Source organism: Podarcis vaucheri, assembly GCF_965113315.1.
Source record: "Podarcis vaucheri genome assembly, chromosome: 6".
Classification (NCBI taxonomy): Eukaryota; Metazoa; Chordata; class Lepidosauria; order Squamata; family Lacertidae; genus Podarcis; species Podarcis vaucheri.
The window spans coordinates 57,840,085-57,856,642 of NC_138764.1; the positions used below are offsets into that span (position 1 = coordinate 57,840,085).

Here is a 16,558-nt window from a genome sequence, read left to right on the forward strand (position 1 = left end):
CTTCAACCCGTCCAGACTCAAGTCTAGAGATAGTGGAGAAATTCATCCAGGCAAACTGAACAGGCCCATGGTTTGCATGTTCATTGTCTTTGTGGTCTTGCTTACAGAGAAATATGGTGGCTTTCCAATACAAGGACTGAGCTTGCTTGCTTGTTTGTCTTTGAGAATTTTGCCAGTATGGCAACATTGCTTTCTATACAATTCGATCAGCTTCTGTTGGACTTGGCATCTGAACTGAAGTGCCTGCTACTGCTGAAATCTGTATTTGCTTTAACTTCAGTCTCATTGATTGATTGATTGTGGGGGCGATGATGTTAGCCATTAACTAATAACATTCACCGTCTTATTCTTGTCTCTCCCACCCCTGCCCCCTGTGACTATAGCCTCCTTCCTTCATTTTCTTAGTCCTTTTTCTGTTGCCACTTACAAGTCTTTCCTCCTTTCACAATTCTTCCCTTTGTCAGCTCTCTGCCTGTCCCCTTTCCCTCTCTGCCGACACCTTCGTCCACCTTCTCTTTACCTAATCACACAGTGGAGTCCTCTCTTTCTCTCACCTTAATTCCACTTTCTTTCACCAGCTTTTATTGCTTTTCTTATAGGCATTCAAACCCATTCCATCATGCTCCTATGACCCAATAAGAATTAGCTAAAATCATCTCTCCACCCCTTCTTCACACACATAAATCTACTTCTGATGCACATGGAAAGTTTAGCACATCTTTCTTCATGTGTAGCTCACCAGAACATTAAAAAAATAAAAGTGCCGGTGTGAGGCTGGGTGAAATGGGCATATGACCTGACCAGATACCCTGAGAAGGGTACATATGAAGCAGGATGAAGGTGAATGGCAACAGGGCCACTTGAGGCATTAGGAACTTGACAACTGAACAGAGAGACCTCGAAATGGATCCCTTCTCTCTGCCCAGGAAGGAACTTTTCCCTTCACCCAGTCCTATTGCAGGTTGCTGGGAGTATTGTTGGCATAAACATGTGTTCCGGCTCCCTCCAATTCTTACCACCTTCAACCACCAGATTCCTGCCATCACTGGTAGGGTCCAGAGGATGCCATCATGGCAGCAAATGGGCAACCAAGCTCTCCCACTGGACTGACACTTCTGCATTCCAGCATACTTCCATTCCTGGAGGAGTCCAGAAGGCCACAGAAACAGGTTAGAACGTGAACCAAGAACCTCTGCTCCATATAGAGGTAGAGCCAGGGCCAGCCCATCCATGAGACATGCTCCTTGCATGTCAGACCTGCTGCCTCCTCAGCAGCCCCCCTCCATGCCACCTCTACAGCGACTTGGAGGAGCTACTAGTCTCCTCTTAGGTTCTGCATTCACCCAACATGATTCAGACCTAACATGGGACTGAACTTTCAACTTAATGTGTTTTAAGAATTGGGTAGCAAGAAAAACAAGGAAACTTGGACCTAATCTAAATTCCACCAAAACAGATGAATCACTTTTATTTGGGAGTGATCATTAATGGTGCAACATCAGGAAGGTGATCTAGCTTTCACAATCACTCGTTTCTTCAGAAGAAGTTTTGTAAAAGCAACAGCTGTGAAGACGAAGACAGTAAATAGGTGCAATTTCCTTTATGCTGGAGAAATTTGTAAGTTCCAACTCAAAGCTCAGAGCTGCAGTTCAACTGCCCCAGAAAGAAGGAAAGGCAGGTTGGCTCTTCAATAAGCTTGGTTATTTTATCCTTAACAGTTATTTTTATCCTCCAGTATTCCTTGGAGAATTGTTAAGGTAAGCAGCCTGTTTTTTCCAGGAGCCCCCCGGATCCCTTCTTAAAAATTGGTGATACATTGGCTACTTTCCAGGTTTGTTTCCATTCTATTCTCCATTTGGACAAGACTTATTTCTTTTAAAGAAGCCTTTTTGTCTATACTAGCTTCTTCGACATTGCTCATTAACTATGCTGGTATCCTTTGGGCTTTCATGGTATCTTTCCTGATCTGTACTATACAGTCAGTGGATGGTGAAGCAACCTAAAAACTGCTTGATCAAGAAACTCCCCAAGGTCCAAGCAAGTTGAAAAGGTTGCCAAGTTTGGCCCTTGAATCAGATGTCTCATCTGGTCAGAATGTGAAATTGTGAAAGGAGGCAGTGAAAACAGATGTTGCCCCAGAGAAACCACTAGATGGTGAGGGGGCACAGTCCTTTCACTGCCACACAGTTTAGGACAATATGTGATTATCAATAAGGGCAGGCATGGCAAACTTTTGACCCTACAGTTTCCATCATTTCTGAACTCTGGCCATGCAGGTTGGGGCTGGACTGCAGCTCAACAACATATGGGGGCCCACAGGGTCCCTCTCCCTGCAGGATGAGTGCTTGTATCTGTGACAACTCTCCAGTTCTGTGTGTGGTATTAGTGTACAGTACTTGCTGTGTATTATTTATAGGGCATAAAAAAGAAATAAATGAGTAAAAATACCGTTAATGTACATTGGTGGCTTTTTACTCTCTCTTTCTCTCCATAACTTAAACTTGACTATCCTGAGACTGGGCCCTTTTCCTTTGCCTTTTCCCTCCTCATTGACCTCAGAAATGGCACCTCAGCTTCACTCACATTAGCTATAGGGTATTGTACACGAATCTCATCCAAAAGCTTAGCCATGGAACAGTTTATTAATTTGAAATACATAATTTTCAGATCATATATGCCACAACAATGCTACCACCTGCATCTTCTTTGAAGGCATCTGATGAACATAATTTTAATAGGATACCGAGTGATAGTATTTGTTCAAATACATTGCTATGAAGTTACGATGACGTTGGCATTGGTTGATTAAATGAGCAGCTACAGCACTTGCATAGTTTAAATGCAGAATTTTTTTTTTACACTGCCTTTGCCAGTCCAACTTGGTTGTTCCCCCTGTCAAATATACTGTAGTATTCTCTGAGGAACATATCTCCTAGTATCAAGTGATCATAATCTTTGCTGCCAGAGCTAAAGCCACTCTTGCAATGGTTGTCATCCTAGAAGGAAAGGAAAGGAAAGGATATCCTTAAGATGTGGGTGATTCGACATCCATATCAACCAAGAAATTAATCTAGGTAAAAATGCACAAGGAAGAGTTGCCATGTTTTAAACCCTAGCATAAGGTAAGTATAAGGTATTCCAACATAAAGAAGGACAAGGAAGGATTTTTCCTGGAAGAAAAGTCTCAAAAGGAGATAAATATTGTAGATGTAACACTAGGACAATAGTAATGGTGCACAATATTGTAAATTGTGTATTCATTATATAATAATTAGCATATTACCTTAATAATGAACAACCAAATTGTACAAGTCAGCAAACTATTTTAAAATTATAGGCAGTCCCCACAATTTAAAATGTTTTTTGCTCTGCTCTGTTGGAAGAAATAATTGCATTGAAATGCCATTTTATCCCTGGAATTATGCTGGCTTAATGATGATAGAATCAGTTCCAGACAAGGAATCTTTGCCAAGCCTACTTGGAAATGTTGGAGGTCTAAACTGTGAACTTCTATTGACAAAGCAAATCCTCTACTACTGAGCTATGGCCTCTCCCTATGGAGTCAATGGAGTTCACAAGAGACTTATGTCCCATCTCCTCCTCGCTCCGCCTCTCCTGCTAGCTATAAAGGATAGGATCACTGTGTCCCTCTGCCAATAGAAGCCCTTCTTCAGGACTACATGTGGAGCATTAGGATGCTGCTGAGAGTGAGATTTAGAAACTCTCTAGATTGTGTTGTCACTACAAAGAGGAAACGACGGGAGAAAGAACATTATTTGCTTCAAAATTCTTCCATATCTGCAACTGCCGAGCGAATACATCTGCATATGGTATATATGTTGCTCTATGTGATGGAAGGTTTAAGTCCTTCTCGGGGCCATCAGGCAACCATGTTATAGAACATGTCAGAGGCAACCTTCCTGGGATGGGAATCATCTGTAGTCAGAGATACTATACTAAACTGTCATAAAACTATGTTGGTGGGGAAATTTGCATTGGCCTTTTTTTCTATAAGACATGCAAGTTTGGGTCTAGTTCTTCTGACTGTCTCAGGATATCTAATTGGCTTTCTGCCCCAAAACGTATTTCTTTTCCCCCTGTCTTTAGCCCATGTGTTCATAAATATTTTGCACTTCTAATCTGCCCTAAACAGTTTGAAGCTGCATTATTATGGCAAGTAGATAGTATTCCAGTTCTATCATATACCTTATGAGTATAGGCTTGTGGAGTCAAAGGATATTGAATTCCGTTGATTACAAAAACAACATCTGGCATATTGTGGAGGTTTCTGCAGTTGAAGGAATGCTGAAAGAGATAAGGAAAAGAATTGAATTTGGACATTATTCTGATCATGAAGGAATTGAACCAGCAAACCTCAAGTTTGCTCAAGAAATGTTGTGGATTTGTCCCTGAGCCAATCTCAGGAAAGCAAGCATACCGCTTTAAGTGAGAACTTAATAACCATCTAGTGTAACTCACAGGTTTGAACAGCACACTGTAGAACACTGTAGCACAGAAGCACGCCATCTAGCTGAATATTACAAATAAATCACCTCAGCACTTCACATCTAAACCTCACAGTCTAAACCAATGGAGATGATCCAATCCATTTTTAAAGTCCAGTATGAGACCAAATCCCCATTCTAAAATGGCTGCTGATGGCAGGCTGATGTACTGAATCTGTTATGAGAGATGTTGTCTGGAGGAAATAAAGCCAATGTATTTTGGAGACAGACTACAGTACGAAATAACAGCAGTGCTCTCTCTCTCCCACTTCCTTTACTGGATGTCACAGCTTATTTTCTTTTCCTGCCATTTCCATTGTTGTAGCTTGGATGCTCATGCACATTTGCATGCATGTGCAGTAGGTATCATGAAGAACCATGAAGGCTAACACTGAGGTGCCAGCAGCTGTAGTCCAGGAGGCAGGGCGGGGCACCAACTTGGGCCCCAGATTATGGGTGCCCAATGGCATCCGTGATGTAACGTGATGTTTTGACATTTTGATGTCACGTTACATTGCACACGCTGCAGCAGTTCCTGGTAGGCCTCCAATGTGACCTCCGGGGTCATGACTGAGGTCTCTCAAAGCCTCCAACATGACTTCTGGTTTCTCCTGAATGTCGCTTCGGGAGGCCCCGCAAGGCCTTGGATGTGACTTCAGGAGCCTTGCGAAGCACCCAAAATCACAACGGAGGCTCTGCAGTGTCGGTGCCAAACACCCACAATTTTTTGTGTGGTGCCTGGGCCCCCAATGGGCCCCATGGAGTTGGTACCAGTGCCAGGAGGTATTGAAAGTCAAGTCTAATCCTCACCACCTTTGGTTGTGTGCCTCTGAAACCTGAGCTCCGGCTGGAGTGTGGACACTAGAGTGATAAGGATGAAATGCACCCTCTATCTGTATGGGACTTGGATGTAGAAGAAGGGTTTTCAGCAGAACTAATACCTGCTGAAAGTTCCTCCTCTGCACAACTATTAAAGGTGCAAGTGTTTTGTTGCGTTTTGCATCTGGCCACCTTTCCTGTACTGTATAGTGGACTCTTTTCAGAACCCTGCATATAGGAAAGGATAGCCCAAAGCACATGCAACAGTGCAACAAACCCAATGGGAGATTCTCCTAATCCTCACCACCTTTGGTTGTGTGCCTCTGAAACTTGAGCTCTAGCTAACAATTAGAGTATGAAGTGTGGATGCTGGAGTGAAGAGAATGGTACTGGGCCTCTTTCAGCTACAGTATGAAGACAACCAGCAAAAGTCAATCTTACTTTTGTAACTCCAATGGCTTGTTGGATTTGGCTAATTTCAGGTGCTGGGCCGAGCAAGAAGGACGTCCCTGTGTCAAGAAGTGCTTCACAGCCATCTCTGCAGGCGACTGCCTGACCATACACTAGAATGCTGAGAAATAGGACATCATTAGATTCTTTAGATTCTGACATGAAACATAAAAACCCACACTGTATGGAGCAGCTCTCCAGGATTTCAGAGAGGGAGTTCTCATAGCACTACCTGGAAATATCAGCTATGCGACCTAGGTGAAATTTAAAAACCGTTCTGAAAATGCTATTTTTTTTAAAAAAAGTTTTTAAAAATACAATGAATTTTCTGTAAGGCTCACCATCAACATCTAGCGTCATATTGTATACCGTATTTCACTTAAAACACACTTAAAACGTTTTCTTTGCAGCTGTATAGCTGTGTCCATGGAGGCTTCTGCTTGCAAAGCAAATGATTCTCAGGTGAGGTAGGGCCCTTCCCCAACATGGGTTGGCTTTTTTAAATGGAGAGTGGGATGTGATAAGTACTTTCAGGTAGCAGCATTGGAAATAGTACAAGGGATAAAACAAAACACATGAACTACAGATTGTAAAGTGCTCAGAGCAAGGGCCTGCCCTCATATGCTCTATAAATGCCATTTACAAGAACGGTTCTATATAAGTCATCCTAACAACGGACAACTAGAAAACACAAAGTAAGTTGCACATTCGTATTTGCATTTTATTGCCCTCCATCTCTTCCTGTTTAGCTAACTAGTAGCCATTAAAATTATTCAGAAAATTTTTTCAGTTTTATTGTACCCAGTCAATATGTTAAGATTAACAATAATGTTGCTAATACTACTAATAAGAATAATAATTTCTGCTTACCTGTCCACTTCAATCTTAAATTTCCTATATGTGGCAGGAATCCAGTTAATAGGACCAGTGAAATAAGATTGATCAATTCCACCAAAAATGATCATGCTCCCATCTGTTTTTCTGAAACATAGATATATAGTGTGCTGTTGTCAAGTCATTCATTCAGAATAAGCTAAACTGCATATTAAAAGAGTGAATGTACCATGTTCTTGTACCTCTGTCCAAATTAGACAGAGAGAGAGAGAGAAAGGAATTTTTGCAGTGCACCAGTATCTACTGGTGAACACTGGACAATGAAGGCTCTAAGATTTTGAAAGGTGAATGCTGTTAATGTTCTATATATCACCATGCTTCCTATTCAGCTCTGTATATCACACACTGACTTCCCTCTTCATAATCTTCATTAGTTTTGTTCTTCTAATTGGTTTTCATTGTGATTTTAAGCAAGCCAGTTTGGGGCAGTGGAGGCCATTCTGTGGAAATGGCTTCTACTCCACAAGCCTCAATCTACTAGTAGCCTGCCTGCCTGCACCCAGTCTAGGGAGTGTCACTGTCTGTCAGATTCCTCCTCCTTAGTCAGTCTAATTGCTACCATTATATCCTCAGCTGGGTGGAGAATGCGGACAAAATCAGCTGGCTTCACTTGTGTCTGGCTCTGCTTCCACCTACTGCTTCCCTTCCTGCCTTCTGCCCTACAAAGGCTTGCTACCTCCCTTTCAAAAAACCATTAAGGTTGCAGTGCCAGGCACTGTAGCACTGACTTCTGAGCTGACATGTACAGGATGGGTTGCATATTAGCCACCTGATGGGAGGGAGCAATTTATACCCTTCAGTTCTTGATCTACCCCCCCAAAATAGTCAGGTGAAATGGTCTTTGTGATACTATCCTCCAGTTATTCTGCATGTGGTAGGATTGTGATTTGGAGCAAAAACTCCAAATCTCTAAAGTGTTTTTTGGGGGCAGATTTCAAGTTGGTACAGTATTAAATTAAAATGAAAAGGGAATGTAGCTACATGGATGAAATACAACATTTTTTAAATTCCGTATTTCCATGCATTAAATAATAGTAAAAGAAGCAGGGGGGTTGACCTCTTCACTCTCTGCCTCACGTCTGTCCACCTCCCTCTCTTCCCACATTAACACTTAGCTCACCTGAGCTTGGCCCCTGCTCTTAAGGCACAACAAGCAAGATGGTGCAGTCGACTGCTGGGTACTAGAAAACTGGAGGAACCTTTTCTTCAACAGCATCAAGTAGCCTTGACTACAATAGCTTATTCATCCCTGGAGGGGCTCAGCATTCTGACCAATTTGGCGATGGAGGTTCCAGTCCTCTCTACCCATCAACCGCTGTGCAAACAAAGCACAGTGGTAGACAGCCTGTTCTACAAGATTCAGCAGGCAAAGCATTAGCCAACCTGTAAAGTAATCTCATGTGCAGTTTCCTTCCATGAGTCCTCAATCAACATGCAACAAATCTTCTTAGCAAAGCAAAATAGTGTTTACCCGCTGAGATAAACAGAAAATTCATCTTTCTCAAGCAAGCCTTTCTTCATCAGGTTATCAAAGAATGAACTTTTTTTCCAAGGGTTTAAGCCGAGGATCCCATCATATTTAGTTCTGGAAAAGGGGTCTTCTGACTCACTGGTACTCAAGCCGAATTCCATATCGGAAATGGTAAGATCAGATATCTAGGAGAAAAACACAGTCTTCCCTTACTTCTGTATCACGTTGTAAAGTACAGAGCAGGCTTCTAGGAGCATTGTGTTCAGGCTACAATCCTGTGCATGTTAACATGAAAGGAAACCTCATTTGACCTTTCAGACAATAATATTCAAACATGGATAGTGGCAGGTAACAAAATATTGGGGGTGGCAGGTAAGTCCCATCCTGCATAATTGATCACAAGACACAGTCCATGCACACCACTTGAATGGCAAAGCCCATTAACTTTGGGCAGCGGCACTCGTCAGATAATATTTGGGGGATGAAGGCCCATAGGAATTGGCTCCTATGAATAGTGGGCAAGAGCAAATTGGGTCCTAGTTTTATGCCTGTTTATTCAGAGGTAGGTCTCATCAATTTCATTGATATTTACTTCAGGATTGCATAACCTTAGTACTGCAGCTTTAATTTGTACTACTTTGATTGTAACAATGACAGTTTAAAATAAACTTCTTGATTACCACATACTGTGTTTTGAATTCCTTGAGGAGCAGCCATCAATGTATATATACTGTATATAAATATCTCCACAGAATATAAGGGGCTGATTCAGTTTTTACTGCCTTAAATTTTCCAGGATTCAAAAACATTGAGAAGTATCGGCCTTGGAAATGCACAGAAGAGTTGATATTTTTATAAGCTTGTATTCTCAACTTGTCCTGTATCTATAAAATACTATTAGTTTACCTTGACTGTATCAAGTCCAAAGATCCCTTCCATGCTTCCTTTCCCATACTTAATGGAGAATGGCTGTCCTGTTCCTTGGAAGGTAGAAGACTTACTTGGGTCAAATCTATGGTGTGTTTCTATAGGTAAAAAGGAAACAGAAATTAATTTATACAAAACAGCCTTTAATCAGTGATCAATAGCAGAAACAGGTATAAATTTTCTGAAGAGAATAATTGTAATAAAAGGACATTGGAAAACATTGGAAAGGACATTGGAAAACAATGAACTTTGGGGAAGTTCATTGACTGTGGATAAAACGTTTTTGACAGATAGTTAAAAAAGAGAAACATATTGATTCCAATGTTCCCTTTTGCACTTAAAAGGAACAAAATATCTGAAAAACAAACGGAACTTTGTTGCTAGATCTTCTCTTAAAAAGACGGATACAAATAGAAATTGTTTCCCCTAGAGGGAGCTTGTGAAACTGTTGTTAGAGTCGATCTGGGGAATTTTGCAGCTGTAGAGATTAAAGATCGTGAGACCAGACTTTGACCTTGAACAAGAATGTGCCCAGAAGAAGCTTTAGTGCTTGCTTTTTGCAAAATAAGCGCTTTACTGAAACAGCTACATGAGAAGATGGATTTGATGACTGTTGCAGTTGGAAATTTTGGACAAACAGTGAATACCTATATAGAAACCACTCAGGAATTAATCCAGGAAAGTGCTTTGACAGAGCAAGTGGTGAAGAAGATAAAGGAGGTTGTTGCTGAACCTCAAATAGCAGAAGTGGAGAGAGCTGCGGCCTTGCAGGAACATAAGTTGTTGTTTTTGACGACTGAACCTGGAGAAAGTCAGATTTGGAGAGATGGAGTACTGTTTGGTTTGGAGATGGGAAGCTGGACAGATCCCCCTATGCAGGCATGCTTTGGCTTTTCAGATCTGGCTTTGGGCCAGGGGGAGTTTGGAGTTGTGGGGGCCCTTAACCTTGGAGGGACTTTGAAACATGCCTTTAAATATCTTATGGATTTCAGTGTTGACTATGGAGAATGGGCTGACTTGTTGAGAAGGGATAAAGATATTGTCAAGTTGGAGTCTCCCGAGAGAAAGGAAGGAAATCAAGAAAAAGATCAGCAGAAGATAAAGTAAAGTACAGGTATAAACATGAAGAAGACCTGCGGAAGGGACATGGAAAAGACTTAAGAGCCTCAGATAGAATGTCACCAGGTTGATGGACTAGATGGATGGGATAGAAAGGACTGACAAAACCCGAGACCAGGAAGAAGAGACGATGGATTAAGATTGGAAGAAAGTTTTAAAAATTCATTTGGAAAATCATTGTAAAACTAATGAGTATTAGAAAAATGTTGGAATGAAACTATTTGGCTTTAGTAGAAATGTTAAAAAGAATTATGTATAAATATGTTCTGCTAAAAAGAATTAGGTATAAATAAAACTTAAGTTTTAAGCTTTAGGGTTTTTTATGGTAAGATAAGGTTAAAATAGATTAAGGTAATTTAATGACAGAATATTGTGAAAGATGGAAAGGATTTGCTGAGATAATTAATAACTAGAATACAAAAAAGGGAGGTATGAGGAGGTCCATGAAACAAGTTAATGAAAGATAAAGATTTGGGAATATTGGATTTGTTTTTAAATTTTTTGTTTATTTTTGCTCTTTGATTTTGATGTATTGTGTGATTTGTTTTTTTTCTTTTTTGACTTTCGTTTTTATTGACTTGTATTGTTTAATTTCTCTTTTTGTCTACCTTTTTACCTTTTTATTTTTTTCTTGTTTCTTTCTTTTTCTGTAATTTTAAGAGAGCCAGTGTGGTGTAGTGGTTAAGAGCGGTAGCCACGTAATCTGGGAAACCGGGTTCGTGTCTCCGCTCCTCCACATGCAGCTGCTGGGTGACCTTGGGCCAGTCACACTTCTGTGAAGTCTCTCAGCCCCACTCACCTCACAGAGTGTTTGTTGTGGGGGAGGAAGGGAAAGGAGAATGTTAGCCGCTTTGAGACTCCTGAAGGGGAGTGAAAGGCGGGATATCAAATCCAAACTCTTCTTCTTCTTCTTAAATTTTCGATAAATATCATTAAAAAACAAAACAAAAACAAAGCTACCAACATGAGTTTGACCAAACTGCAGGAGGCAGTGAAAGACAGGAGTGCCTGGTGTGCTCTGGTCCATGGGGTCCCGAAGAGTCAAACACGACTAAATGACTAAACAACAAAAGACTGTCCCCAGGACAGGGGAGACTGCTGATCCCTTATTTTTGAGGCTCCTGATCCCTTATTTTCAAATCTGAAAGTTGACAGCTATGTACAAGGTGGGGACTCAGATTGAGCACCTCGTAACTGAGAATGGCAGGCTCATGCTGCTCTCTCTATATTAATTGTAAATAAACGTACTGTAAATCTTCCAAGAAACTCATTACTTCTTTTTGGAGCTTGTTTGCCTGCCTGAGATCATTACACCTGATCACTGAAAACTAAGATCTCTCTCTCCAGCAGTGGAGTGTCCTGTTTTGCCACTTGAAGCATAATGGGATGTGCCCCCACTCTACTACCCTGCCTCCCACCCCTCCTCCACTGTCACCCTTACTTGGGCTGTGTGGGGACACTGATGACACATCAGGTAAATGGGTAAATGATTGCAAGCCCACATTCAATTCCACACATATTTATTTGGACGTTGGCCTCACTGAGTTCAATCAACCCTACTCATATGTAAATAGAATTATGACCTTAGTCTGCAATGCTGGATTGTGAACTAATGAATCCATTCCTTTACACAACTTCATAGGCCCTCCCAGGTCATTTTTAATATCAGAGTGACATGCTTGAAGACTTTTTTTATAGTCAGTTACTTACGGCATGCTTGACTACTGCAATAGACAGAGGGTACCCAGAGAGTGGATGATCCAGTGTCAAACACAACAGTGAACTTCTGTGGTGGGGTTCCAATGTAGATTGTTCCGTAGTATTCAGTCTGTTAATTCATAAAACAAACACAATTTGCAAAACTTCCCTTCTTTTAAAGCTTTTGAACATTTTACTTCCTCACAGATATGCAAGGCAATCACTGTAAATCTAAGTGCTACATTAAAAAAAAAAATAGTTAGAAAGCAGAAATTTATTTCCTGTCAATAGTGGGATAATGTGAAAAGGGAATTGTTCAAATAAACAAATAATAAACGACATAATGTAAAAGCAGTATGTGCTTTAACATAACTCACGAACAGGAGAAATATAGCAGAAAAAATGACATTTTCCCCACTTCAAATAACTTCTGTGCATAACAAATAAGTGCTATTGTAAAAACCTGCAGTTTCTAAAAATATATATAATATCAGATTTTTTTAAGAAGAATAGATTGAGATAATTTGGGATATACAGGGAAAGATGAAAACAATTTTAAGGAACTACAGAAAAAGGGGGAGGGAAGTCAAGATTCAAAGTGCCAGAATTACTGTTGATTGATTTTTGAAATGTTTTCCTTTTTGTATAATTGAAAATTATAAATATTTTTTAAAAAAACAAGTAAGCACCATTTATTGCCATAGAAGAACTCTCACAATGTTCACCACAAAAAGCAAGCTAAAGTACTATTTTTCTGGCCTACACAACACCCTGGCTTCATCATTTTCCTGCTCTGCCCTTTAATAAGATGGCTAGATGCAAAAAAGAACACGGTTCTCACACCTTGAATAGTTGTAATAAAGGGCCACTCAGCATCTGTGAACTTGAATGAAAAGCCACAGCCTGCTGAAATTCCCTCTTCTACACAACTATTAAAGGTGCAAGAACCCTCTTCTCTACTGTATCTGGCTATCCTAGATATCAATAGGATTTCAATGTAATTAACTTTGGCTGGATCATAACTCCTCTATGGGTCACAATCCAGCAAAAGTTAGTTGCAACTTCTAAAGTTGAACACAACAGGGCTTTGTGATAGTCATAACTAAGTCCATTGTGTGATTGAGTTGTGGCTGTGTTTTGCTGAATTGCATCTAACATATTATGTCGATAACCTCTGGGTGTCAGGAGAAATATGAAGAAGTATCTCAACTGAGCATCATGAAAACTTTGAGGAAATGTTGTTCAGCTGCACAGCAAATTGATAAGAGCAAAGCATCACCTCACCTCAAAAGAGTTCAGAAGTGGTTCTTCAGCCACCTGGGCAGCATTAGAAATATCTGAGTTGTATTTTGTACCAATGTCATAACGGTATTTCTGAAGATTTTCCAGCAGATTTTTCTCCTTGAGAGTGTCTCTTACTTTCGTCCCTCTCTGCAAGGGAATCCTGGAACATAAGAAACAAAATTACTAGGTTTGGATTTTCTGTCTCCCTAAAATTTGCTTATTTTGCAACCTGTCTTTCCACTCCATAACTCCAAACATAATAATAGGCTTAATATCACCATCCCATCATAGCCATAGCTAGGTAATCTTGCGCTCCTGGCAGAACTGTCCAGATTGTGCCCCTTAGCCACTGACAAATTAGCTCTTCTTTCCACCTCTCCTCCATCCCCCCTTCAATTCACCCTCTATTTAAAACCTTTTCTAATGAGGCAATAATCAATATTTTTATAGACATATTTATGGACATATTTTATCCAATTTTGTGGCCCCCCCTAGCCTGCGTCCCTGGTAGGGGCCCACCTTGCCACCCCCTAATTAGAGCCCTGCACACCTTCCAAACTCTCTTAACTACTAGATCTAAGCTATTCCAAAAATTTGGTACTTAGGAAATTGAAGTGAAAGTCCGCACCCACTCAATGCAATCAAAGTCTTTTTTTAGCATCAAGAAACAGTAACATAGCCTATAATCTTGCACACATTCATTCATGCATCTTTTCCATAGAATGGGTGGGATTTGAACAGCTTTTATGCAGGGGAAATAAGCCTGTGGATCTCCAGAGGTTGTTGAGCTCCATGTCCCATCAGCCCCAACCAACAAGGCAAATAGTCAGGGACGGTGGGGGTTCAAGTCCAGCACCATATGGAGTGTTAGGATCCTAGTTCCTGCTGTAATGCATGACAGGGATGTTAATCTGCTTCATCTCTCAATTACTTTAAGGAAGATAGCTGAAAGAAAAACAACTGTAGGTGTGTAGGGTGTTTAATATTTGACTGACATAAAATGAATTCTTTGCAGCCCATTTTTTAAGACTCCTTTTGTTTCAGTTAGTGTCAGCAGCACTTCAAAGTGTGCTATTGGGCCCTCAATTGCTGAACAGTTTGACAATTCCACTTTCTCTTGTCACTTCGGACATGCTGTGGTGAGCTTCAGGGGCTGAGAATCATCCTGTTACTGCGCTACTGAGGGCAAGGAGACCTACTGGGCTAAAAAAATCACACACACACAGATGCCCCCAAATATTGTTCCATCTCAAATTAGATGTTAGCCATGCTTTTTTCAGTGAGTCTATGTGCTTCTACCCTTGTAACTGCGGCCAGAGGACCATTTTGCATTTATTAATCTCCTCTCAGCTGTGTGTATGTGATATATATATATATATATATATATATATATATAATCTGAAAAATTATATAAGATTTGAAGTTATAATTCACACTCTCTCTCCTCTTCATTAGTTAATCAGAAAGTGTAGCTGTCAGATGAGTAAATATCAGCAACAAAACGATAACTTACTTAACGAGACATTCGGCAAGAGCAACAATGGTGAAGAGAACTGCAAGGTACTTCATCCTGCTTGTCCAGTGGGGGCTGCTCTAGTTTTTCTGGTGCTTGTTAGGGGGAAACTGTTATTTTATAGCTGCTTGAGAAGTGCCCACCATCATCTAAAGATCATATTTCATCACAGAAAGTCCAGCCCATACTTGGAAATGAGAAGTAATCAGTCACCTTGCTTTGTAAACACAATGAAATCATACCTAAGAGGAAGTCATGTATTCAGCATTTAATAGGGTAAATATCTCACTCGCTGGATTGTCACCTTGTCAGGGGTGAGTGGGCTTGCACCTTCCTATCACCCTTGTGAGCAAAGCCATCATGAGTCTCGTACTCCCAGCAGAGTCACCCAAGACGGTAAGGTCAAAGGGGAGGATCTAGACAAAGAATGATCCAAGAAGTCCTCAGAAGCTGAAGAGGTGGAAAATAGCAAGGTATTTTACAATGGCTGTGAAGGTGGATGAAGGCTGCAGCAGATAAGAATCTACCACTCGTTGTGGTACTCATGCCATCAAAATAGAGCCTTACTGCGAAGACTGAGTGTTGGTCAGCATGCACTGATCTACATACATAAAACAAATTCACGTGCAGGCTTCTTCCAAAACCCCCATCCCAAACCCAAATCCCCAAAGTCCCATGGCCATCGGCAAATGATAACGGGGGAAGGACCGTGAAATCTGGAATATATATATCAGAATATGCACTGCTTGCAAATGAAGCACTGTGACACTCCAGAAATTTTTCATGTGCAAACATAATTAAAATCATGACCACATGTGACCACCTCAATAGCACATGAGCACAAATCATAATGAATGGGAAAAAAGAAGAGAAAAGGATGCCAGGAAGGACCTGAAATTGCACAAAAAGAAATGAATCAATCTTATTTTGGGAGTTGTCATTTCCTTAAGGGTAATATACCAGCCATTTAGGAACAGAGAAAGCTACCTTATACAGATCCAACTGTTAGTCCACCTACATTATATCAGCCAATGTTCTCATGCCCTTGATGGGTATATCTACCGGCATTGTATGTCCAAAGAGCAAATTTACCACTCTTATCTGTGGTCCTCAACACATATATTTGAGCACAATCACTTTGATGTCTTATTAATAACAAATGTACATATTTAACACTGCTATTGGACTAAGCATTTTAATGGAAATTTGATAAGCTGCTCAAAATGGAATGAGATAAGCTTCTCAATAACTTTGCAGGTGTGTGTTAGGTTAAGTCTGAATGCTTAAGTCTAGTCAAAGGCTACCAGGGGGTTGCAGCGCTCATCTCGTTTTTCAGGCTGAGGAGACAGCGTTTGTCTGGAGACAGCTTTCCGGATCATGTGGCCAGCATGACTAAACCTCTTCTGGCCTGACAGAACACGGTTTACCGTTCCACCTCAGTAGTACCTATTTATCTGCTTGTACTGGTATGATTTCGAACTGCTAGGTTGGCAGAAGCTGGAACAGAGCAACGAGAGCTCATCCTGTCACGTGAATTTGAACCGTCAACCTTCTGATCAGCAAGCCCAAGAGGCTCAGTGGTTTAGGGTATATCTGAACCATTTTTCCGCCATGGATTTGCACCTAATCTGAATGTCCTGTGATGATCTTCTGAACAACATCCTGAATTCTGCTCTACTTTCAAGGTGTTAAAGTCCAAACCTGATGGGTAAATGTCTTTCAAGTGTGTGCTATTCAATTGTCTCAAACACAACAAGGGTTAAGAAGACTTCTGAAAAATTTTAGTCAACTGGCAGTGCAAGAAAAACTAAAAATTCTGAAAGGACAAAAGTCACTCTGCACCTCTGAGAAAGTGGCTTGTTTTGCCTTTAGAGCAGC

The 16,558-nt window shown here is 40.7% G+C and overlaps 1 protein-coding gene across 1 annotated transcript; it reads right to left on the reverse strand.

Moving 5' to 3' along the window:
- Positions 1-2,623: 2,623 nt before the first annotated feature.
- Positions 2,624-14,799, reverse strand: LOC309535393 (embryonic pepsinogen-like). The gene is made up of 9 exons (XM_082228432.1): positions 14,681-14,799; positions 13,168-13,327; positions 11,896-12,013; positions 9,046-9,164; positions 8,140-8,324; positions 6,645-6,755; positions 5,766-5,895; positions 4,207-4,305; positions 2,624-2,996 (listed from the first exon to the last, which is right to left on the reverse strand). Exons 1-9 carry the CDS (start codon positions 14,734-14,736, stop codon positions 2,856-2,858), a joined length of 1,119 nt encoding a protein of 372 aa, XP_082084558.1. The 5' UTR covers positions 14,737-14,799; the 3' UTR covers positions 2,624-2,855.
- Positions 14,800-16,558: the final 1,759 nt, after the last annotated feature.